The 25,458-nt window shown below is 39.6% G+C and overlaps 2 protein-coding genes across 6 annotated transcripts in view; both read right to left on the reverse strand.

The window, feature by feature from the left end:
• LOC127673361 (zinc finger protein 878-like) overlaps nucleotides 1-3,826 on the reverse strand; it is a 176,940-nt gene extending 173,114 nt beyond the window's left edge. Inside the window, exon 1 of one of the 2 annotated variants that reach the window (XM_052169071.1) lies at nucleotides 2,144-2,590. The gene's annotated coding sequence lies outside the window, so the exon portion shown is untranslated. Of the gene's footprint in view, nucleotides 1-2,143; nucleotides 2,591-3,733 lie in introns of those variants that run through there. The other variant, XM_052169069.1, reaches the window with a different exon arrangement.
• LOC127673358 (zinc finger protein 120-like) overlaps nucleotides 1-19,075 on the reverse strand; it is a 33,184-nt gene extending 14,109 nt beyond the window's left edge. For 2 of the 4 annotated variants that reach the window (XM_052169067.1, XM_052169068.1), the window contains exon 1: nucleotides 2,038-2,590. In XM_052169067.1, coding sequence (XP_052025027.1) covers nucleotides 2,038-2,040 — 3 coding nt within the window. In that variant the 5' untranslated portion in view covers nucleotides 2,041-2,590. Of the gene's footprint in view, nucleotides 1-2,037; nucleotides 2,591-18,881 lie in introns of those variants that run through there. The other 2 variants (XM_052169066.1, XM_052169065.1) reach the window with 2 other exon arrangements.
• Nucleotides 19,076-25,458: the final 6,383 nt, after the last annotated feature.

Here is a 25,458-nt window from a genome sequence, read left to right on the forward strand (position 1 = left end):
TACATGAAATAAATAAATAAACAATAATTTGACCATTACCCTCTGATAAACTATGATATTTTTAAAATGTGGTGTCATTGAAACTTAGAAAGAGGGAATAAAAATTGTTTATTCCCCACTGCTGAATTAATGTTCTGACAATACAATGTGGATATATTTATTAAACCTATTGTATCATTTGGTGTTAACATTTAACGGTCTTAATGAAGAAGGATTTACATATATATATATATATATATATATATATATATATATATATATATATATATATATATGCTACTATGTCTTCTACTCTGATCCTACATAGTTGGAGTTCAAGGTCCCCCTTTTATCATCTTAAAAAGCTGTCTGAAAGCACATTTTCTAGAAAGGAGAAGGGCCAGGACTACTGAGTATCATCAGCCATCTTATTTTTCATTCCATTTCAATCATTGGGAAGAAAGAATAATTAAAGCCACCTTATTTTGGTAAATATTATGTATTTATTTTTTACCATACTTGAATTATAAAGGTACCAAGTAAAAGACACAAAAGACTTGGTATTCATAATAAGATTTAAAGCACTAGAGTCGGACAGACTATTTTGTATAGCTCCTGTTAATAACTGTGAGATATCACTTGTCTGCAATGGGGAGTTAGAGAAAGGATCCAAGGAGCTGATGGGGTTTGCAGTGCCACAAAAGGAACAGCAATGATTTACCCAGTATTCCCAGAGCTCCCAGGGACAAAATCATCAACCAAAGAGTACACATGGAATTACTCATGTCTCCAAACACATCGGCAGCAGAGGACAGTCTTGTTAGAGACACCAAAAGGAGGAGAGGCCCTTGGCCCTGGAAAGACTTGATGCCACGGTGTAGAGGATTACCAGAACAGAGGAGCGGGGGATGGTTGATTGGGGAAGGGAAATGGCTTAATAGATTTTCAGGAGAGGGGGAATCAAGGACAGCAGACAAAATTTGAAATGTAAATAAAGAATATATCTAATTAAAAAAGAAAAAAAATAGATACGGTGGACAAAAATCTGTATTATAAACTTTCCTGGTATTAACCCACAAAGAGTTCTGCAACTTATGAGAAGGCAAAAACACAAACGATTGGAAAAAGAAGAAGGAGGAGGAAAAAGAGGAGGAGAAGGAGAAGAAGGAGTAAGAGGAGGCGGAGGAAAAGGAGGGGAAGGAGGAGAAGAAGAAGCAGAAGAAGCAGAAGAAGCAGAAGAAGCAGAAGAAGCAGAAGAAGCAGAAGCAGAAGCAGAAGAAGAAGAAGAAGAAGAAGAAGAAGAAGAAGAAGAAGAAGAAGAAGAAGAAGAAGAAGAAGAAGAAGAAGAAGAAGAAGAAGAAGAAGTTGATGATGATAAAGGTCTGGAAAACATTTCCAATAAAATCATAAATGAAAATTTTCTTAAACTAAAGAAGGTGCCTGGTAATGTACAAGAAGCATCAACAATACCAAACAGAGTGAGAAAAAGCCCCTTGGCCACGTAATAATCAAATCACTAAACATATCAGAATTATTAGATTCATACCTATTGTCTTATTTTTAAGGAATTAATTCATTACTTATACAATATTCTCTCTGCAAGTATTCCTGCAGAGCAGAAGAGGGCAAAAGATTCCATTTCCTATGGTTATGAGCCACCATGTTGTTGCTAAGAATTGAACTCCTGACCTGTGTTGGAACAGCCAGAGCTGTTAACCTCTGAGCCATCTCTCCAGGCCTACTCCTGCCTTCTTAATGTATATTATAAAAGACAAAAAGGTCTGGACACAGGTGTTGCATATTCACAGAAACCACCCATGCTGCTACAAAAAAGCAACTGGTCCAGATGTTTTGGACAAAATTACAATCAGCCATGATACTAAAATTATTCAGAGATAATGAAGTAAGAACTATGAAGTAAGTAGCCCCCCTAGAAACCTCACAGGAAGTCAGATCTGGCTGATGGTTCTGATCCAACCCCATAGTGGTCCGACCTCTCCAGCTTCCACTGCTCGTCCTCATGTTCCTCCCCATTGTGGGCAGTGATCCTGTGCTCACCATGTGTGGATTTCAGAGCTTCCCTGAAGTCCTCTCACAGCACACAACAGCAGAGCTCAGAGCAGGTCACAGAGATCCATTCAAGCTGCACAGCCACAGGGAACACCTCAGAAGGAGAATAAAAGGGTGAGGATTAGCATGAAGAAGATCAATCAGCATAAATGTCTAGAAAACATTTCCAATAAAATCATAAATGAAAACTATCCTAAACTAAATAAGGTGCCTGTTAGTGTAAAATAAGCATCATAAATACCAAACAGATTGGGGAAAAGTCCCTTTGCTGCATACGAATCAAGCACTAAACGTCTAAAGTAAAGTAATACAAAAAAAGACAACAGAAATAATTAACATAACTAAAGAACACAAAAGCAAGTTAGCTTGGGACCTAGCCACACCCATCCCACAGCCCTGGACCCCAACCAGCTCCAACATGATCTTTTATGCTCCTTGGGAAAAAGTAAGCCCAGACCTCAGTAAACTCTACCAGGTCTTTGTTATTTCACAGCCTGGCCTGTAGCGTTAAGGAACTGGACTCAGTTTATTGGCCTGTGAATTCCCTACCTGTCTCACCAGCTTACAAGCAGAAGCAAGGGCCGGACCACAGCCCAGACATCAATGTCGGCCAGGCTCGTCTTCTGTCCCCACAGGAGGGTCGTGCCAGGAGGCCACTGTCCCCTCCTGGAGCACAGAGAGTGTTTGCACTCCGCCCAGCTGCAAACTTTCCAGGGCGGGAAGCCTGCGCCTTGCCCAGCCACTGTCCCAGCCTGGAGGAGCACAGAGTGGGTTTGCACTCCACCCCGCTGCAAACTTTCCAGAGCGGGAAGCCCGCGCCTTGCCCATCCACTGTCCCTGTCTGGAGGAGCACAGAGAGGTTTTGCACTCCGCCAGGCTGCAAACTTTCCAGGGCGGGAAGCCCGCGCCTTGCCTAGCCACTGTCCCTGCCTGGAGGAGCACAGAGAAGGTTTGCACTCCACCCCGCTGCAAACTTTCCAGAGCGGGAAGCCCACTCCTTGCCTGGATACTGTCCCTGCCTGGAGGAGCACAGAGAGGGTTTGCACTCCGCCCCACTGTAAACTCTCCAGAGCAGGAAGCCTGAGCCTTGCCTGGCCACTGTCCCCGCATGGGAAGAGCACAGAGAGGGTTTGCACTGTGCCCTGCTGCAAACTTTCCAGAGCGGAAAGCCCGCGCCTTGCCTGGCCACTGCCCCTGCATGGAGGAGCACAGAGAAGGTTTACACTCTGCCCTGCTGCAAACTTTCCAGAGCGGGAAGCCCGCGCCTTGTCCGGCCACTGTCCCCCAACTGGAGGAACACAGAGAAGGTTTGCACTCCGCCCCACTGTAAGCTCTCCAGAGCAGGAAGCCTGAGCCTTGCCTGGTCACTGTCCCCGCCCAGAGGAACACAGAGAGAGTTTGCACTCTGCCCCACTGTAAACTTTCCAGAGCTGAAAGCCTGGGACTTGCCAGGCCTCTCCACAGTCACAGACCGCGTCTGTGGAGACAACAGGAGGATAGCACAGAGTTACTCCAGAGCTCACAGACACCCGCAGCATGGAGCACTATCTTCATCCGATTGCGCATGCGAATGTGGTCCCCCCACCCCCCATTCAGTACCTGGAAAGCTCGGCAACCCCAGCAGTCGCTAAAAGTGCACACTCACCTCCCTCCTGCTTCTGCCGCACCATGGACCCACACTCACCTTAAAACTCCAGGCCCACTTTCCTTCATAAAATAAAAGACAGGAAATGACGTTATTCCTGAGGCTGGACAAGGGGCAGGGTTTGGTGACGTCAGGGGAAGGGCCTGAGGTTGCATTTTGATGGACAGGGACGCTAATGTGGTACATATCCCTGGTTGAGAAAGATGGACGAGGGGCGGGACCAGGGATCAGAGTGACCTCAAGGAGAGGGACAGCAGTTTCTGGGTGACAGACAGTGCTGCCACCTGGTGTCCACCTGGTGCTGTGACTGATAGATGCGGGGAGGGGCCAGGGCTTGTGTGACATCACGGGGCAGGTACAGTGGTTTCCAGATGGCAAAGAGGGGCTCCAACAAGGCTCCCCCGCCCTGGCCTGAGAGAGAGGGGGTGAGGGGCGGGGTCGGCGTGACATTGGGGCGGCGCCAGCGGTCACTGTGTGACTGACAGTGATGCCAATGTGACATTTTCACTGAATTTGAAGAAATACATAAATATGTGTGTTAAAATTGAAGAATTTGTTGTACAATAATACACATGAAATTATAAACATAGATAATACATCAAAACTAACTGACAAACCATGTAAAACATTCTAATCAAATTGATGGCTTTCATGGAAAATATTTCTTACAAAATTGAAGAAATATACAGAAAATTTCTTTCACATTGAGATTTGGCATTGAAAATAAATACACATAAAAACATGACAAAGAAAACTTAATGTGTAGGCAAATTCAAGTTTAGGAAAAATTTGAAAAATGAAGTGTTAAATTTGAAGAATCTGTTGGAAAATAATAATGGTAAAAAGATACATTATCTTTACAAAATGAAGGACCTCAAAATATTTTCTTATAAAATTTATGATTACATGGAAAATATTTCTGATAAAATCAAAGAAATATATAGAAAAGTAGTGTTATATTGAAGATTTTCATGGGAAATTATTCAGATAATACTGTGTATATAAAACATCTCTAAATAATTGAAAAATTAAATAGAAATATTTTCTGATAAAATTAAAGTTTCTCTTAACTAATATTAATAGTAATAGTGAAGATAGATATATTTGTGAGTGTTAAAATTGAAGAATTTGTTGGAAAATAATAATAATAAAATAGTATACATAGAAAATATACCTAGAACATTGTCTAAGAACCTAGAAAAATTTTGATAAAATTGAAGATTTTGAAGGAAAACATTTCTAATACAACTGAAGTAATATACAGGAAATGTATTAAAAATTGAAGATATTAGAATAATAATACAGATAAAATGTTAGACATATAAAATATGTCTAAACTATTTTAAAAAGGTAGTAGAAACATTCACTGAAAATATTTGTGGAAAAATGAAGTAGAACATGAAATATTGAAGGTTTTAATTGAAAAATAATACAGATAAATGGTAGGCATAAAAATTACTTAAATGACTTAAAAATAAAATAGAAGCATTTTGTGATAAAATTGAGAGATTACATGAAAACCATTTTTGACAAAATTGAAGAAATATAGGGAAAAGAGTTTTAAAATTAAATAATTTGTTGGAAAATAATCCTAAAAAACTTAGACAATTTTTTCTTTACTAAATGGCCAAGAACATAGAAAAATTTTGAGATGAAAGGGAAGATTTTCATGGAATATATTCCTGATAAAATTGAAGAAATACATAGAAAAAGTATGAAAGTTGAAGATTATAAAAGGAAAGGGATACTTCTAAAAGGATAAACATCAACATATTTCTAAATTAAATAGAGAATTAGAAAATTTTGTTAAAATTGGAGAGTTACATGGAAAATGATCCTAATAACATTGAGGTGCTATAAGGGAACTTCAGGTAAGCTCCATTTTTGAGACAACCTTAGCACAGAGTTGTTGCCCATAGTAAGGAGGAGCAGACATATGAGCAGTGGGAGCAGTGGTGGTTGGTCCTCCCTAGAGCTGCATGGGAATTGTCCGCCAGGTGTAGCCAGATGTTTGCACCTGTGAGGTCCTTTGTGGTGCTCCTCCCTTGCTAGATCAGGCCGTGACCTCTGAATAACTTCACTATCAGGGCTGAATCTGTTCAAAATACTTGGACCAGGGGCTTGCTTGAAGAAATGCGATGGAGAGGTTTGCAAATTTGACAGCGCTGGTTTCTCTGGAATCTTCTACAAGTCCTGCCCTCAGCATTGACCACTTAGATGTAAGATCCACGTGCAATTAATTTTGTAGAGCAGTTAAAAGGCCTCTCATATACTGGGGAGCACTGCCATATTAAACTGAGATGTATAAGAGTAGAATTTGTGATGTGAAAGACTTACCAAGCTTAGGAATAGTGACAGTAAGTAGCATTTAGCGGATGGAGGACGGCCTTAAACACACGCCATGGATGAATAGTGTGCTAAGCAGGGCAGTTAGACCTGAGAATGCTGAGATTCACATGTTCACCAGGTTTGTTTAGAAATCTGTCTCCAAACCATCATGGGGACAACTGTGATGTACAACCAGCCAGTGTGAACATGCTTATAGCAAAACACGGGTATAACAACCTGCTCAAACTGTCATTACAGAGTCACAACCAACAATAAGGCCTGGTGTGCCTGATACCCCCATTTTCTAATTGAGGAAACCATAGTTTGGCCACATGGGACAGACTACAGTGGGTGACAGACATTTGAGATGGAAAAACATGTATGTACATGCAGACAGGAGCCGAGCATGGCGGTTCTCTGAGAGGCAACACTAGTGACTTACTGAGACAGATGCAGATACTCACAGCCAACCATTGGACTCGGGTCATGGATCCTAATGGAGAGTTAGGGGAAGGATGGAAGGATAGGTAGGGGAAGCCAATCCTTTAAGAAGACCAACAGTATCAAGTAACGCAGACCCCTGGGAGCTCAGAGAGACGAAGCTGTCAACTGAAGAGCACACATGGGCTGGTGCATGGCCCCAGGAACACATGTAGCAGAGGACAGCATTGTCTGTACTCAGTAGGAGACTATACAACTGGTTTGTTTTTGTTTTTGGTTTTGGTTTTGGTTTTGGTTTGGTTTTTCGAGACAGCATTTTTTAATTTTTTCCCCCCAAGAGAGGGTTTCTCTGTGAAGCCCTGGCTGTCCTGGAACTCATTCTGTAGACCAGGCTGGACTTGAACTCAGAAATTGCCTGCCTCTGCCTTCCAACTGTGGGGATTAAAGGCATGTACCACCACCACCACCCAGTATTTTAAGTCATTTTTAAATGACTTTTTTTATTGGCTATTGTCCTTATTTTCATTTCAAATGTTTTCTCCTTTCCAGGTTTCCCCTTCCTGAAATTTCCTATTGCATCCCCCTTTCCCTGCCTCTGTGAGGTTTCTCTTGATAAATAATTGTTGAGTATATATATATATATATATATATATATATATGTTTTAGAGCACAACAAATAGCATTCTCTCACTATAGTGTATATATATATATATATATATAATGTATACTATGTATTCTGTATAGTATATCAATCTACCTATACTATGTATATATATTTTAACAATATATTGTTTTAATATTTAAATATAATTAATTTAAATATATAAATTCAATTCAGATATTCAGCTATATTTGCAATTATATATATATATGTGTATATATATATATATATATATATATATATATATATATATATATACATATATAGACATATATGTATATATATATATACATACATACAAATAGCGAGGGCAGGATCAGCTAATGGGTGAGACAGGAGAGAAATACGGTGTCAGGAAATATAAGTATGTAGCACTGGAGGATGGCAAATTCCCCAGGAGAGATGGTTGCCTCTAGAAAGTCCCAGAAACCAGGGAAGTGAGAAGTTCCCAGGTTCCAAGGGAAATGATGTCACCAAAATATCCAAAAAAGAAGAGACCAAACCCATAGAGACCACTTACAATAGATAGGCAAAGGTGCCCATGGAGGGGCAGGGCCACCCATCCATATCAAAACTTTATCCCAGAACTGTTCCTGTCTGAACAAATGCAAGACCACATCAGAAGAGTCAGGGGGAGGACTGAAGGAGCTGTAGGGGATTCCAACCCCATAGGAAGAGCAATATCTTCTACCAGGCCACACAGAACTCCCAGGGACTAAACCACCATCCAAAGAGTGCACAGGGAGGTGCCCATGGGTCCAGTTGCATATGTAGCAGAGGATGGCCTTATCTGACATCAGTTGAGGGGAGGCCTTTGTCCTAGGGAGGCTCGATGCCCCAGTGTAGGGCCGGACTAGAGCAGTGAGGTGGGAGTGGGTGAGTGGGTGGAGGGAAAAAGAACAGTGGGATGGGATGGGGTGTCTGTGGAGGGGACACAGGGGAAGGGGGATCACCTGAGATGTAAACAAATAAAATGATTAATTTTAAATTCAGGGAAAAAATTCTCCATTATATCAACATGATATCTTTCCGATGACTGCAACAGAACAGGAAGGTCAGGTAATGGTAATAGAGAGGAAATAGCAAAATCAAATGGGAAAAACAAGGAAACTGTGGTAAATGCAATAGTGATGTATCATAATTCCAATTAAAATGTCAAATAAGACTGAAAATGCTGCAGATTTAAAGAAAACAAAAGATGGCATTTGACACAAATCACTCCCTGTGACAGCACTTTAATAACCCTATGTTATATGATGAGTTTTCATTCTCCCTAGCAAGTGCAATTTTAAAGTCAGACTGATTTCTGACTACTTAGAGGGAATTTTCAGTAGTCCATTAGGGAAAAAAAAAATCTCACATGTGTGTTTTGATTGCTCGATTAAGCATGGCCACATTCTCTGTGACAGTTTTCCTTTTAAAGGTGTTTTTGGTAGTTCAATCATATATGCAAATTCACAAAAACAAAAGAGATTATTCAACTCACTCCATACCTTTTCATTCTTTTTCTTGTTATAAACTAAATTTCTAAGTTATCATTATTATTATAATTATAATTAGTAGTAGTAGTAGAAATTAAAAAAAAAAACAAAAAATCCTGTAATAGGACAAAATTAAGGAGAAAGAGATGAAAAGAAGATAAAGAAAAATGTCTCAGAATCCCAAAGACAAACACAAATTCACAAAAAGAAATTCCATAAAAGCCGGGCTGTGGTGGTGCACCCCTTTAATCCCAGCACTCTGCGAGGCAAAGGCAGGTGGATTTCTGAGTTCGAGGCCAGCCTGGTCTACAGAATGAGTTCCAGGACAGCCAGGGCTATACAGAGAAACCCTGTCTCGAAAAAACCAAAACCAAGAAAACCAAAAATAAATAAATAAATAAATAAAAATAAAAAACGAAATTACATAAAAACACAAAATTATGAGCCACAATAAACATAAACAGAACTTTGAGGTAAAATCAACAACAACAACAAAATACGAAACAAAAGAAATGAACATAAAAACCAAATATAATAGTCTCCTGGAAAGCATTATTAGACAAAGAACAACCAACAGTGTCTTTGACTTTGTATTGTGTTTCCCATCTGATTCTGGGCAAGTGGTTTGCCCTTAAGATAGTTGGAACACCCTGTGAATGTCCTATTATTTACCACATCACCTAAAAAAGAGATTCTCTGTAAATCATACTTAAAAGCAATTTTGTTAAATCATTTTTAATATAGACAGGAACTTTACTGTCTCCTTTTTCAAACATCTGCTCAGAAAATGATTTCTACACATAGGATGGCATCCTCAACTTCATGGGATAGATGCCAAATATGGTGTCATCCTTCATTTCATAAAGCATTTTATAATTATAAAAACAATAAATATTGATTTGTGTAAATGGCCATCAACTGGATGGGAAGGGGGGTGCAGTTCCATTCCCCTCTCAATATTGAGACCCCATTTTGAACAGAACCATGCAGGCCCTGTGCATGCTGCCACAGTCTCTTTAATTTCACATGTGCATTTTTCTTTCTTGTTTTACAAGTCCTGTTTTCCACAGTGGTTGTTCTCCATCCCCTCTAGCACGGATAATTCATCTACCTATACTTCCCCAGTGTTCCCTGAGTCCAGAGGCAGGGGATTTTATCCCACATATAAATGTGTGTTCCAAATACTTTCACATTCTAAAAATTGATTGCCTAAGGGTTTTGTATTTGTTCCTATTACAGAAGGAATGCGCTCTGATGGCAGCTCATCAAGACCCTGATATTTAAGTGTAGCAGAATGTAATTAGGAGTTATTTTACTGCTATGTGTCCTTATCATAACATGAATATATGTAATTTTACACAGTCTCCATATATATATATATATGTATATATATATATATATATATATATATATATATATATATATATATCCAAATATATACACATTCTGTAAGAATTAATGAGATAAGAGATCTGTGCATTTCAGGAATGCACTAAAATTTACACTGTCTATTTTCCTCTGAAATGCTATGATTTCAATTTCCTTTGTTTGTGTTCTGTTAACACTCCATTCTCCTAAGTCCTATGAGAACAACTGTTTAAGATCCATGAACAGCTTTCTAGAAATTTTGCCATCTCAATTTCTGATAATCTCTACATTCCTTCAAAAGAGAACACAGATTCTGTCTAGTAGCAAAATCCCATGTTGATAATTCATTTGTGCATTTTCTTTTTATCTGGTTGTTGCTCTAAGTTGTTACTCTGCTGCTGAGATGGAATCCTCTGAGCAAAAGCATCTCAAGTAATAATAATTTGCTGTGAATGATTCTTCAGTCATGTCACAGTTCATCACTTTGGGAGCTTAGAGTAGAAACCGAAGCTACAAACTGAAGGTAAAAGCATGGGCAACATTGTCTCCTGGCTTGCTCTCCTGCTTGGTCAGTGTCCCATGCTCAGGTAGCTCTCTCATCCAGCCCAGGCACATTTGCTTATGAATATCATCACCCTCAGTGGAAGTACCTTCCCACAACAACCTTAAACACTATTTCACACAGACATAGCAACCAGCCATTCTGATGAGAGCACACCCTCAACAGAGTATCCTTCAAATAACTGTAGTTCCGAAATGTTGAAATGTTGGCTGATTCACCTCTTTCCTGATTATTTCTCATTGTGGATTATCTCTTACTGCCCACCTCCTCTCCTAGCTTTCAAAATTAGCTAGCATTACCTCTTGAATATAAATACCAAACAGGTCAGCAAAAGGGCATCACTCACTCAACACTCTCTGAAAATCTAGACAGCAAACAATAACCCAGGAATAAACACTAAGCCAAACAAGACAAACTGAGAAACCAGTACTTAGACCCATACTCACCACAAACGCTGATGCCTAGACACCAGCATAGAAAGATAAGGAATATCATCCAGGAAAATAAGTCACTTCTCAGGACACATTAGACAAACAGAAAGAAGGAGAAGAAGAGAAGGAGGAGAAGGACGACCAGGAGGAGGAGGAGGAGGAGGAGGAGGAAGAGGAGAAGGATGAAGAGGAGGTGGAAGAAGAGGAGGAGGAAGACAAGGAGGAGGAGGACAAGGAGGAGGAGGAGGTGGAAGTGGAGGAGGAGGAAGAGGAGAAGGAAGAGGAAGAGGAGGAAGAAGAAGAAGAGGAGGAGGAGGAGAAGAAGGAGGAGGAGAAGGAGGAGGAGGAAAAAGAAGAAGAAGAAGAAGAGGAAGAAGAAGAAGAAGAAGAAGAAGAAGAAGAAGAAGAAGAAGAAGAAGAAGAAGAAGAAGAAGAAGAAGAAGAAGAAGAAGAAGAAGAAGAAGGTCAATCCGCATAAAGGTCTAGAAAATATTTCAAAGGAAACTATAAATGAAAACTTTCCCAAACTAAAGAAGGTGTGTAAATTTGGTTTTGTCATGGAATGTCTTGGTTTCTCCATCTATTGTGATTGAAACTGGGGAAGACCCTTGAGGACATTGGTACATGGGGAAAGTTCCTGAACAGAACACCAATAGCTTATGCTCTAAGATCAAGAATTGACAAATGGGACCTCATAAAATTACAAAGTTTCTGTAAGGCAAAGGACACCATCAAAGGGACAAATCGGTAACCAACAAATTGGGAAAAGATCGTCACCAACCTTACATCAGATAGAGGGCTAATGTCCAATATATATAAAGAACTCAAGAAGTTAGACCCCAGAAAACAAAATAACCCTATTAAAAAATGGAGTACAGAGATAAACAAAGAATTTTCACCTGAAGAACTTCGGATGGCGGAGAAGCATCTTAAAAAATGCTCAACTTCATTAGTCATTAGGGAAATGCAAATCAAAACAACGCTGAGATTTCACATTACACCAATCAGAATGGCTAAGATTAAAAATTCAGGAGAAAGCAGATGTTGGCGAGGATGTGCAGAAAGAGGAAAACTCCTACACTCCTGGTCGGGTTGCAAATTGGTTCAACCACTCTGGAAATCAGTCTGGCAGTTCCTCCGAAAACTGGGCACCTCACTTCAAGAAGATAATGCTATACCACTCCTGGACATATACCCAGAAGATTCCCCAGCATGTAATAAGGATACATGTTCCACTATGTTCATCGCAGACTGATTTATAATTATCAGAAGCTGGAAAGAACCCAGGTATCCCTCAACAGAAGATTGGATGCAAAAAATGTGGTATATCTACACAATGGAGTACTATTCAGCCACTAGAAACAATGAATTCATGAAATTCTTAGGCAAATGAATGGAGCTGGAGAACATTATACTAAGTGAGGTAACCCAGACTCAAAAGATGAATCATGGTATGCACTCACTAATAAGTGTATATTAACCTAGAAAACTGGAATACCCAAAACATAATCCACACATCGAATGATGTACAAGAAGAATGGAGGAGTGACCCCTTGTTCTGGAAAGACTCGGTGAAGCAGTATAGGGCAAAACCAGAACAGAGAAATGGGAAGGGTTGGGTGGAAAAACAGGGGAAGGGAAGGGGGCTGATGGGACTTTCGGGGAGTGGGGATCTCAAAAATGGGAAATCATTTGAAATGTAAATAAAAAAGATATTGAATTAAAAAAAATAAAGAAGGTGCATGTTAGTGAACCACAAGCATCAAAAATACAAATCAGATAGGGAAAGAGTCCCTTTGCCACATAATAATCAAAACACTACACATATGTATTAAAGAAATATAAAAAGACTACAGCAGAAAAACATTAAATAAACTAAACAAAAAGTTGTAATGTATGAAATAAGAACTATTAGATTCAAAACTGCCTTCTTTTTTTAAGGAATCAATTAATTACTTATACAATGTTTTCCCTGCAGGTATTCCTAGAGACCAGAAGAGGGCACCAGATCACATTCATATAGTTGTGAGCCACCATGTGATTGCCAAGAATTGAACTCTCATGAACTGTATAAGAACAGCCAGAGTTCTTAATCTCTGAGCTGTCTGTCAAGGCCTATTCCTGCCATATTAATGTATATTATAAAAGACACACAGATCTGGGCACAGGTGCTGCATAGTCCCAGAAACAACCCATGCACCTACAACAAAGCAACTGGTCCAGATGTTTTGGACAGAATTATAATCAGCAATGATACTGAAGTTATTAAGAGGTCATTGTCTGAATTAACAAGTAAGAAGCACATCTAGAAACCTCACATGTAGTCACATCTCGCTGATGTTTCCCATCCAACTCCATAGAGGACCCACCAACACAGTACATACAGCTCAGCAGTGTGTTCCTCCCCATTGTGGGCAGATATCCTGTGCTCATGATGTCTTGACTTTAGAGCTTCCCTGAGGTCCCCTCACAGCACCCAACAGTAGAGTTCAAAGCAGGATGCAGAGAACAGTTCAACCTGCACAGCCACAGTGAAGACACAGAAAGCCTCCCGGAAGATCTCACCTCTTTGTCTGACTCTACCAGCAGCCTTGATTGGCCAGGGAGTCTTACCACTCCTTAGGTTAAAGTGTGCTTCTGGTCTAGGCCTGCCCTTTTCCAGATTTCAGGAGTGGATTGCACTCCATTAGCAATTGAAAGAAGATTCCAAGACAAATCTTACCCTACCCAGTCCTGTTGTAGGACACACCATTCCAGCTCTGGCCAGTTAGCTGCCTGTTCTTTCCCTCTGTGAACCAAGATGTTACCAGGACCTGACTTCTAACATTGCCTGAGCTTTTTTCAAAGCAGTTGTCTTCTTCCCATATGCAAGAAGAATAGCTGGCAATGACTATTACTCAATATGCATTGGGGGTATCTCTCTGACCAAGTAATGGATGACCCAATGCTTGACCCAGGGTATTAACATTAAAGATGGAGTTGTAATGACAAGAGTTTTACCCAGGCAGTGGTGGTACATGCCTGTAATCCAAGCTCTTGATAAGCAGAGGCAGGTGAATTTCTGAGTTCCTATCCAGCCTGGTATACAGAGTGACTTCTAGGAAAGCCAGGGCCATACAGAGAAAACCTGTCTCTTAAAATAGCAAGAAATAACAAAGAAACAAACAAAAAACAACTGAAGAGTTTTGTTTATGGCTAAATGCTGATATCAGGAAAACTGAAGCTTCCTTCAACAGATGATAGATAGCCAAATACCACAGGAGAAAAGCCAGAAACATAAGGGGATCACTGTTGAGTACTATTAATAGTCAGCACATTTCATCCATGGCAAAGGAAAGAAAGAACACAGTTGGATTAGAACAGATTTTTGAGATAAGCCTATATCAAATCGTAGAGAAAGTGAGTCTTTCTATGTATATAGAAAGGGTAGTTAATAGAATGTCCCAATAAAGTCTGTCAGCAAAGGAAAGCTAGAAATATCAGATCTTTTTTATTTCATGTTGCAGGATATTACAGCTGATCTTCCTTATATACCAGAATACTTAAGAAATAAGTACTTCCAATGTGAGTTTTAAAATAAAATAATAAAACAAATCACCTTTGTTTTGTAAAATAAAGTAGTACAAATAGAAAAAACAAAAATGACCTTTCCACTTGTAGGTTGCAAAAAGCATCTACAGCCTAGATCAAAGGTGGATCTCAACATCTCAAAAGATCAAGATTAAGAAAGGGCTTTTACTCCCAAAGGTATAATTAAGAAATATTCCCCAGAATAAACAGTGTTAGAGTTAGGGTTAGAGGATTAGACTATTATGGCTAGAATCAGGACAAGGGTTGTCAGAGTTGCGATGCTTAGGAAATTAAGGAGTTAATATAGGATTAGAGATTTAGGATAAGTCCCAGGATTAGGCTCAGGTTTAGGGTTAATGTGGCCATCATTATTCTTGATGGTTTCACTGAATAAATAGAATCCCTATTACAAAAAGAACAAATGTCAGGGTTAGGGTAAGTCTCAGGATCAGGTCAGAGGATTTGTTGGTTGTGCTGTGTGAACTCAGCTCCTATCTTTTTGCTCATCTGCCTTCCTAGTCCTCTTTTTCATAATATCAAAATCTTTCCTGCCCCAATGAGGGTGGAAAATGAGTTATCCAGGAACCTAGAATTCCCAGAAAGGAAATATCTTTACATTATTATGGGACCCAGTTTACATACAACAGAAAACAATACAGTTTTTGTTGTTCTCAATTTCATAAGATGGACAAAATCATGGGACTTGGTGCCCATCTTTGGTAATAATATCATAAATATTGCATGGGCCAGGTGTCTTCACCATAGATTTAGTAAATATAACCAAATGGTACAACACAAAATGGTCTCCATCATTATTCTTGGTGGTCTCACTGAGTCAATAGGATCCCTATTGTACAAAATATCAGACCTATAAGTTATTCATTTTATATCTTAGTGGTTTGTTCTGTTCTTATTCTGATAGCTTCTACCTTATTTATTCAATGGTTTCTCTAAAGAACCTAAAAGTTTATCTATACCACTTCCAAACTAGCATTCTAACAAAGGAAGTGATGACTTTGATATTCACAAATTCAAACAGATAAACAAGGGATAAGTTGCCAAGGATAGACAGACTGCTGCCAGCAAAGAATAATTGTGCTACCCTATGCTGGGTCTCACTGTCATGTAGCTAATTTTCTTCTGAGATAAAATGGCCTTCAGTACTCTTCTGCTGCAGATATGTATGGTTTACTTTCTGTACAAACTAAAACTATGTTTACTAAAGATCTTTATGTGAAGTTTTCACAAGAAAATCAATCAAAATTATGGAAAAAGAATCTTAGGCAAGCAAATAAATATAAATTCATGGCTTAATGAAATTTGTCTTTTGTTACTTTTGTATAGAATATTCACATGGAATCATGATTTATTCTTCATATCTTTTCCTTAATACCAAATAGATTACAAGTAAAGTAAACTGGTTAACTTTGACTAAGTTAATTTTATTCATAATAAATAAAATTAAAAATGAATATGTATTGACCAAACTATATTTAATCAATAAATCCCCACAGGCAAAATAAAAATAAAATGATATTATGTCTCTGAATCTTTATTTGTAATGGGTAACTTGATGATATATGTATGTAAATTGTAATGTCTACTTTTACGTACCTGATGTTTGTAAACATACAGATCTGGTCACAGTGATATCTCTATGAACCCTGTTCCAATGCTAGTATAAAACAAGGTCACTATCCTTTAGGGTTCTAAATTAATTTTAAAGTTTTTTGTTTTCCTAGACCTGAGTTTGCTATTCATATTCGACATTGTCTTCACTCAATGTAAGAAAGTTATATGTGTGCTTTGAAAATGAAATATGCATGTGTAAATATTTATATAGACAAAAACACTTTAATAATTTAAACAATATTTATTTCCCAAAAGGCCTCACTAAAAACCAATAAATATACTAAGATAGAAAGATCAGCATAGGGCTTCTGACTTATTGTCTAAATTGAACAACAACCATTTTCATATCTTCAATGCCCTTGATTTAATATAATCACAGAAGGCCTTTTTAAATGTTATTAAAACTCTATGAAATGAGAGGACATGGGTGGCCAGTATTTCTATAATTTGTAGGGGGAATAACTAGTTAGGTCATGTGAATTTGTCTAAAGATTTCCTGAGTAAATTGTTTTTGATGTCTAGAATATACTTCAGGGCTGGAGAGAAGGCTCAGCATTTAAGAGCGCTGGCTGCTCTTCAAGAGGTTCTGAGTTCAATTCCCAGCAACCACAAGGTGGATCACTACGATCTGTCATGGGATCCTCTGCCCTCTTCTTCTGTGTCTGAAGACAGGGATATTATGCCTACATACATGAAATAAATAAATAAACAATAATTTGACCATTATCCTTTGATAAAATATGATATTTTTAAAATGTGGTGTCATTGAAACTTAGAAAGAGGGAATAAAAATTGTTTATTCCCCACTGCTGAATTAATGTTCTGACAATACAATGTGGATATATTTATTAAACCTATTGTATCATTTGGTGTTAACATTTAACGGTCTTAATGAAGAAGGATTTACATATATATATATGTAAATATATATATATATATATGCTACTATGTCTTCTACTCTGACCCTACATAATTGGAGTTCAAGGTCCCCCTTTTATCATCTTAAAAAGCTGTCTGAAAGCACATTTTCTAGAAAGGAGAAGGGCCAGGACTACTGAGTATCATCAGCCATCTTATTTTACATTCCATTTCAATCATTGGGAATAAACAATAATTAAAGCCACCTTATTTTGGTAAATATTATTTATTTATTTTTTACCATACTTGAATTATAAACGTACCAAGTAAAAGACACAAAAGACTTGGTATTCATAATAAGATTTAAAGCACTAGAGTCGGACAGACTATTTTGTATAGCTCCTGTTAATAACTGTGAGCTATCACTTGTCTGCAATGGGGAGTTAGAGAAAGGATCCAAGGAGCTGAAGGGGTTTGCAGTGCCACAAAAGGAACAGCAATGATTTACCCAGTACTCCCAGAGCTCCCAGGGACAAAATCATCAACCAAAGAGTACACATGGAATTACTCATGTCTCCAAACACATCGGTAGCAGAGGACAGTCTTGTTAGAGACACCAAAAGGAGGAGAGGCCCTTGGCCCTGGAAAGACTTGATGCCACAGTGTAGAGGATTACCAGGACAGAGGAGCGGGGGATGGTTGATTGGGGAAGGGAAATGGCTTAATAGATTTTCAGGAGAGGGGGAATCAAGGACAGCAGACAAAATTTGAAATGTAAATAACAAATATATCTAATTAAAAAAGAAAAAAAATAGATACGGTGGACAAAAATCTGTATTATAAATTTTCCTGGTACTAACCCACAAAGAGTTCTGCCACTTATGAGAAGGCAAAAACACAAACGATTGGAAAAAGGAAGAAGGAGGAGGAAAAAGAGGAGGAGAAGGAGAAGAAGGAGTAAGAGGAGGAGAAGGAAAAGGAGGAGATGGAGGAGAAGAAGAAGCAGAAGAAACAGAAGAAGCAGAAGCAGAAGCAGAAGCAGAAGCAGAAGCAGAAGAAGAAGAAGAAGAAGAAGAAGAAGAAGAAGAAGAAGAAGAAGAAGAAGAAGAAGAAGAAGAAGAAGAAGAAGAAGAAGAAGAAGAAGAAGAAGAAGAAGAAGAAGTTGATGATGATAAAGGTCTGGAAAACATTTCCAATAAAATCATAAATGAAAATTTTCTTAAACTAAAGAAGGTGCCTGGTAAGGTACAAGAAGCATCAACAATACCAAACAGAGTGAGAAAAAGCCCCTTGGCCACCTAATAATCAAAACACTAAACATATCAGAATTATTAGATTCATACCTATTGTCTTATTTTTAAGGAATTAATTCATTACTTATACAATATTCTCTCTGCATGTATTCCTGCAGAGCAGAAGAGTGCAAAAGATTCCATTTCCTATGGTTATGAGCCACCATGTTGTTGCTAAGAATTGAACTCCTGACCTGTGTTGGAACAGCCAGAGCTGTTAACCTCTGAGCCATCTCTCCAGGCCTATTCCTGCCTTCTTAATGTATATTATAAAAGACAAAAAGGTCTGGACACAGGTGTTGCATATTCACAGAAACCACTCATGCTGCTACAAAAAAGCAACTGGTCCAGATGTTTTGGACAAAATTACAATCAGCCATGATACTAAAATTATTCAGAGATAATGAAGTAAGAACTATGAAGTAAGTAGCACCCGTAGAAACCTCACAGGAAGTCAGATCTGGCTGATGGTTCTGATCCAACCCTATAGTGGACCGACCACTCCAGCTTCCACTTCTCGTCCTCATGTTCCTCCCCATTGTGGGCAGTGATCCTGTGCTCACCATGTGTGGATTTCAGAGCTTCCCTGAAGTCCTCTCACAGCACACAACAGCAGAGCTCAGAGCAGGTCACAGAGAACCATTCAAGCTGCACAGCCACAGGGAACACCTCAGAAGGAGAATAAAAGGGTGAGGATTAGCATGAAGAAGATCAATCAGCATAAATGTCCAGAAAACATTTCCAATAAAATCATAAATGAAAACTTTGCTAAACTAAATAAGGTGCCTGTTAGTGTAAAATAAGCATCAAAAATACCAAACAGATTGGGGAAAAGTCCCTTTGCTGCACACTAATCAAACGCTAAACTTCTTTTTTTTTTTTTAATTTTTTTTATTCGATATAATTTATTTACATTTCAAATGTTTTCCCCTTTTCTAGCCCCCCCCCCTCCCTGAAAGTCCCGTAAGCCCCCTTCTCTTCCCCTGTCCTCCCTTTCACCCCAGTTCCCCGTTCTGGTTTTGCCGAATACTGTTTCACTGAGTCTTTCCAGAACCAGGGACCACTCCTCCTTTCTTCTTGTATCTTATTTGATGTGTGGATTATTTTTTGGGTATTCCAGTTTTCTAGGTTAATAACCACTTATTAGTGAGTGCATACCATGATTCACCTTTTGAGTCTGGGTTACCTCACTTAGTATGATGTTCTCTAGCTCCATTCATTTGCCTAAGAATTTCATGAATTCATTGTTTCTTATGGCTGAATAGTACTCCATTGTGTAGATATACCACATTTTTTGCATCCACTCTTCTGTTGAGGGATACCTGGGTTCTTTCCAGCATCTGGCAATTATAAATAGGGCTGCGATGACCTGGTATGGCATGGTTGTTATTAATTTTGTCCTCGGGACCCCAGTAGGAACATTTTAATAACTCTGTTCTCACCCAAAGAGTTGGTCTTCACCACCTTGTCCCTACTTACTGGGATGTCTCCAGGTCTAAAGCACAGTACCCAGCAAGCAGTGTCTCTACATGGCCACTTAACTGAAACTTTAAAAACAACTCTCTCACTGGTGATCCATAGGCTTTTTCCTCCTCCCTCCCATTCTCTTAACACCTGCTGTGCTCTTGTTCTGCTCCTAGTTTGAAGCCCCTTTGGCTCTGCCACTCCCACAGGAAAAGCAGCCATCACCCTGCCCCCATTCCCTGTGCTTCTATGTTCTGATGGGGAGGAGGAAGCTTGACCCTGTGAGCCTGGCGCCACCCTGCCCCTTGATTCTTCCACAAAGACAAGCAGATATTACCCCCACTCCACTGCTGTGCTTCAGGGTTCTGCCTGGGCCCCTGTTCTCCTGAGTTGCTGCTTTCCCTTAACCATCTGCCCCACCCCCTCCTGCTCTGTCTGCCTTCCAGCAGTCACCAGCCACAGCTGCCAGCAGCCTGGTCAGAAATTCTCTCACACTGCCTGAGCAGAGTTGCTAGGAGTCTAGGAGAACATTCCTGTGACACCAGCTCTCACCCCACCCTGTTCGCTTGCACTGGTTCTACCTGAGCTGCCACCCAGTGCCAGGTCTGCAGGCCACTGTCAGCTCCCTGGGAATTGGGCGTGCATGCACACCTGCCCACTCAGCCCATGGCACAAGCCTAAACCAACCTGGGCACACTCTGTCCATGGCCAGTACTCAGTTTAGCTAAGGGGCTTCACAGCTGCAGCCACCACTGTCAGCCCTGATATGTTAACATCCTGGTCCACATCAACTCTAAGCTAAGTGTACTCTAGACAAAACTCAGCCCTTTATCTCTTTGTGTTTGTCTCTTCATGTGTTTTTCTCTGCTGATACATAGCCACAAGGCCAGATTTCTAAACAGTATAAAGGTTAAAGATCACTGCCTTAAGCAGGTTTAGACTTGTGTTTACTACTGTCATTAACTTATACTGTGCTATCTATTTGCTAGATACATTCTCAAACAATTCAAACAAACAAACAAACACAGGCTGTTTAACTCAGATATGCTCAGTAGATACTGCTCTCAATCTTGCCAGAAATCTGCAAAATGTTTACGCTTATGAAAGACAGAGTTTCCCAAAGCCTAACAGTTATCTGTCAAGGTCTCCAAGAAGATAATGGACACAGTGACAAGACTTCCTGGATTGTGGTATGATAACCACTGAGAAATGCCACTCCATTGCCTTGGCCACTGCCAGAGCTGTACAGTGGACAAACAAGACACCCTGAGAGTCAAATGTCTCATTGCCAAGTCAAGGTGCATCATTTCTCATATCAGAGAGATCTACTCCACAAGAAAAAAAGGCAAAGCTTTCATCTTCTGGGTCTGACAGCCAAACTGACTCCACCCAAGTTGTGATGGATACCGAAGTGGCCTAGAAACCAACCTCTGTCATCTGTATTCATACTTGATTCCTAAATTACCATTTATTCTTCCCAGATTTCTAACTACATTGACAGCTGAGGTAACTGGAACTTGATAGCTAGAAAACAGACCTAGATTCATACACTAAGGTAATCCACCACTATATTTGTTCATTAATAAGTTTGTTACCTAGCTAAGACTGCCAGATTTACTACAGGCTTCAAGATAAAGAATACACAAGTTCAGATGTAAGCTTTCACAGATGTAACCTTCTGCTACTTCCTTAGCTAAACTGTTTCCAGTGACTAAATTTCTTCTTCTTGCTATGCCATTCTCCTAACATTAATCAGTATAGTTCTTATAAATTAGCATCACTCTAATGAAATATTCCACTATACAATCCAACTAATCACAAGTTCAAATATAGGTTTCCTTTGATTGCCCTTAAGATAAACTAAAAGTGTTTCTTGTGTGGAATCTACACTATAAGCTACCATGCTCAAATATAAGTTTCCTTTGGTAGTCTTTTAACTGTGTGCTGCAGAATTTTCCCCAGATTAACTTAAATATTCATACAAGAAGCCTGTGACTGGACAGGGAAAAGGGAGGTGGAGCTAATGGTTTCAGAGACAGGGACAGGAAGAGAGGAGGAGAGGAAAGAAGGAAGATGGAGGAAGAGAAAGACAATCCAGATTCCGCATGGCTTTAAATAGCCACAGGTAGCTATGGATTAAGGGACAGATAATTACAGGGAAATTTGTCTTATCTAGTTTGGCAATTTATAGCAATATCAATTGGCTCTGAGTAAATTGTATGGGCATTTTGTGGGGTGAGAATTTACAGACATAAATCTGACTTATAAATTACATGCCTTTAGAGTTTTTACCGGGTTACTCTAGAGATCTTACCGGGTTACTGGGATTTGGACTGCTGACCACAGGGGTGGAGGGCTGGGAATGTAAGCAGAATCTGAGCAAGAGAAACATGATGCATATAGCTGGCCATGGAGGCCGTGGGTCACTGGGGCCTGAGGGTATCTGGGTATAATGTGAGATGATGCCATTTTTTATTATTTCCCACTACAACTATGGACTTAAGGCTTTTTCCCATTTTGCTAAATGTAATATATTTAGTCTCCAAGACAGAAGGAAAGAGCCCTTCTTGCTCCTTCTGCTCCACAAAATGTTTTTGTCTTCTCTAAGCTCATCTTAAAGACTGTACATGTTAACAAATTTATTTCTTTTGTAAACTTATAAACTACAGGAAGCCCACTTAGACCTAACCTCTCATGAACCAAATAGACTCCATGCAGATGAGTATACTTGCCAATCAATACCCTAAGTTCTCACTTGCTACTTATACCAGAGGGTGGGATTCCTTTCCTGTGCCTTGAGAGTAGGACTCCCCTCACCATAACCACTAAGGCCTAAAGGTTTTAATGCTTCACCTAAGAAATAGTTTTCCTCCCAAACTTCCCTAACTTCATCCTCTACGTACGTGTTTGTGTCTGTGTGTGTGTGTCTGTGTGTGTGTGTGTGTGTGTGTGTGTTTGTGTGTGTTTGTGTTTCAGCAACCTGTCATGTGCAGGCATTTACTATAGCCAGAACAGCTCCAAAGAAGCTCCAATCTCCTTTCACAGACACTTCTACTACTGGACATGCTCCCTTCTATCTATTCACAAATGGTTCTACAGACCTTGGACAACAAGACAACAGCCAACTCTGCTAAAGCTGGACCAACATTCCCATACACATTTTCTTAGGTTTGCGAAAGACATATCATGCCAAAGTCAGTAGGAAATAGCTAAAGATCTAAATGATCCTATTACTGCTTCACCGTCACCTCTTTCTAATTTTTATTTTTTAATTAACGGCAAAATGGGAAATTGTTGGCATTTTATCTAGACTCTGCCCTGCAGTTACCTGGCAACATCCAGGTATGCCTGACTTACTATACAAGGGGATGTTTGTCTCCTTCTCTCTCTTGCTCCAGTTTCTTCTCCTCTTGCTTCTACTCCCTTACAGTCTTTCCCCTTTCTCCCCAGTCTCCTTCCCACTCTCTCTCCATGTGCTCATGGCTGTCTTGTCCTCCTCCTTCCTCTTCTCTTTCCTCTTCTTCTTCCTCCTCCTCTCCTTCTCCTTCTCCTCCTTCTTCTTCTCCTTCTACTTCTCCTTCTTCCTTCTTCTTCCTCCTCCTCCTCCTCCTTCTTCTTTCTTCTCCTCTCCCTTTCTCTCAACTCCCTACTCTGTGCCCCAAATAAATTCTATTCCAAACTATACTATCAGTGTGGCTGGTACCTCATGAGGAAAGGGGTGCCCCACTCAGCATGGACCTGCAGAGGCACGCCCCACCCCATATCATACTGTACCTTCTCCAAACATATTATTTCTTCCTTATCTTTTTATTAAACACAACACCTTCCCCTGGAGGTACCAGCCATGTGATGGGTATAGTGTAGATAGATTAGAATAGAGTTTATTTAGGACACAGGAAAGAAGATGAGAAGGGAGTAAAGACAGAGAAAAAGAGACAGGCAGACAGGCAGACAGACAGACAAGACAAGAGGAGAAGCTGACCAGGAACAAATGGCGTGAGAGGAAGGAGGGAAATGGGGAGAGAAAGAAGGGTCAGGGACAGAAAAGAGTCAGAGAGAATAAGAGAGCAATGAGGAGGCAAACAGCCCCTTTTATACTAAGCCAGTCCTACCTAGCTATTGCCAGGTAAATGCTAGGTAGAGCCTAGGAGGAATGCTAACAACTAGGCCTTATGCATCAGCTCCAGGAATAGACCATAAAACCCAGAAACAAGTTCATAAAACCCCTTCCCAAAGAACAGTCTAGGGATAATCACAAAAATGGGGAAATATCTTGTTTCAGGATGGGACTTTTGTGTTGGGCAGCATTATCTCATCCTATGATTAAATGTTCATGACATAGGAATGCAGAACTCTGACCACCTGTGACCCACTCCCCAGAACCCACCAATGAAATTTTAGATTTCCAAACCATCAAGAATTCCCCCAGTTTCCTAGCAAAAGACTAGTGTGCCTTTGTCTGGCATCACCATTTTGGAGAATGCTTGACCCCCACATGCTGGTTGTGTCTTCAGAATCAATGTTCTTTGTCTTTGTATAGTATCTGAGTCTGGGGTCTTCCTTCAGTAATTTTTGAACCCTTACACTAGTATACAAAGAAGGGGTACTTCTAACATCAATATGGCCAGAGCCTAATAGCGTACACTTTCATCTGTCTTTCAGCCGAAATATAGCACTATCCTGCATGGTGGGAACTGATAAAAGCTACAATTGATTCTACTTATGATCCACTGGCCCTTTCACACACCACCAACATGGTAGAGTGCAATATTAGATACTTCATAAACAAACTTCTCTCTAATTCTTTGTTTTTTCCCCCAAGAATGTTTTAGTATTTTTTAATATATATAATTACTGTACTTTAAAGTGTTACTTTCAAAAATCTTGTTTTTCTTTTTAATCCTCTTCCTCTCCTTATAACTGAACACTAACTCTTTCTGGGTTCTCTTCTCCATTTTCGTTATTGAATCTTACTTTTTTTTTTACTCTCACTGCTACTCCAACCCTCATTTTCATGTGACATATGTGTGCTTGTGGGAGATCACATATCTACATGTAGCAGTAGCCTGTAGATGCCAGAAGAAGACTCAGATCCCCTGGAACTGCAATTGATGGTGGTTGTGAACATGCATGTGGATGCTGGATGAACCAAACTCAGATCCTCCACAAGTGCAGTACATGGTCTTAACTGTGGAATTATTTCTCCAGCCCCAACTGCCCTCTCATTTAATTTTTTCATTGTAGCTTTGTAAATTTTTAAGTTCATACTTAATTCTACAATTTTGCCACTTTACTCTGGTTATTGGTGGTATTGTAGTTGTTTTTATTATATGCCTATGTCTCATGTATTTTGGTAGTATACAAGTCCCCAGACCTTAGTAGGCACCCAGACCTTAGCACAACTGACTTCATGATTGAAGAAACATTCAGGCCTGAAAACTCTGCACCTAGAGAGTACCACCTGCCAAAACAAAAATGAAGACTTAATTTAGCAAAGTCTATAGGTCTGGGATAGACTTTAAACTAACTTTGCTGTTGGATTCTTGGAGTTTCTGATTTTTGCAGAACTGTTTTGTCAACCCAGAACATGAATTTTGTGTTTGAAAGCTCACCTCAAGAAATTCTCAGGGCTACACAGGGATCCTGAACACCCTGTGTAGTCTCTAGCTGGTTAAT

The sequence above is a fragment of the Apodemus sylvaticus genome, chromosome 22 (genome assembly GCF_947179515.1).
Source record: "Apodemus sylvaticus chromosome 22, mApoSyl1.1, whole genome shotgun sequence".
In the NCBI taxonomy this organism is placed as follows: Eukaryota; Metazoa; Chordata; class Mammalia; order Rodentia; family Muridae; genus Apodemus; species Apodemus sylvaticus.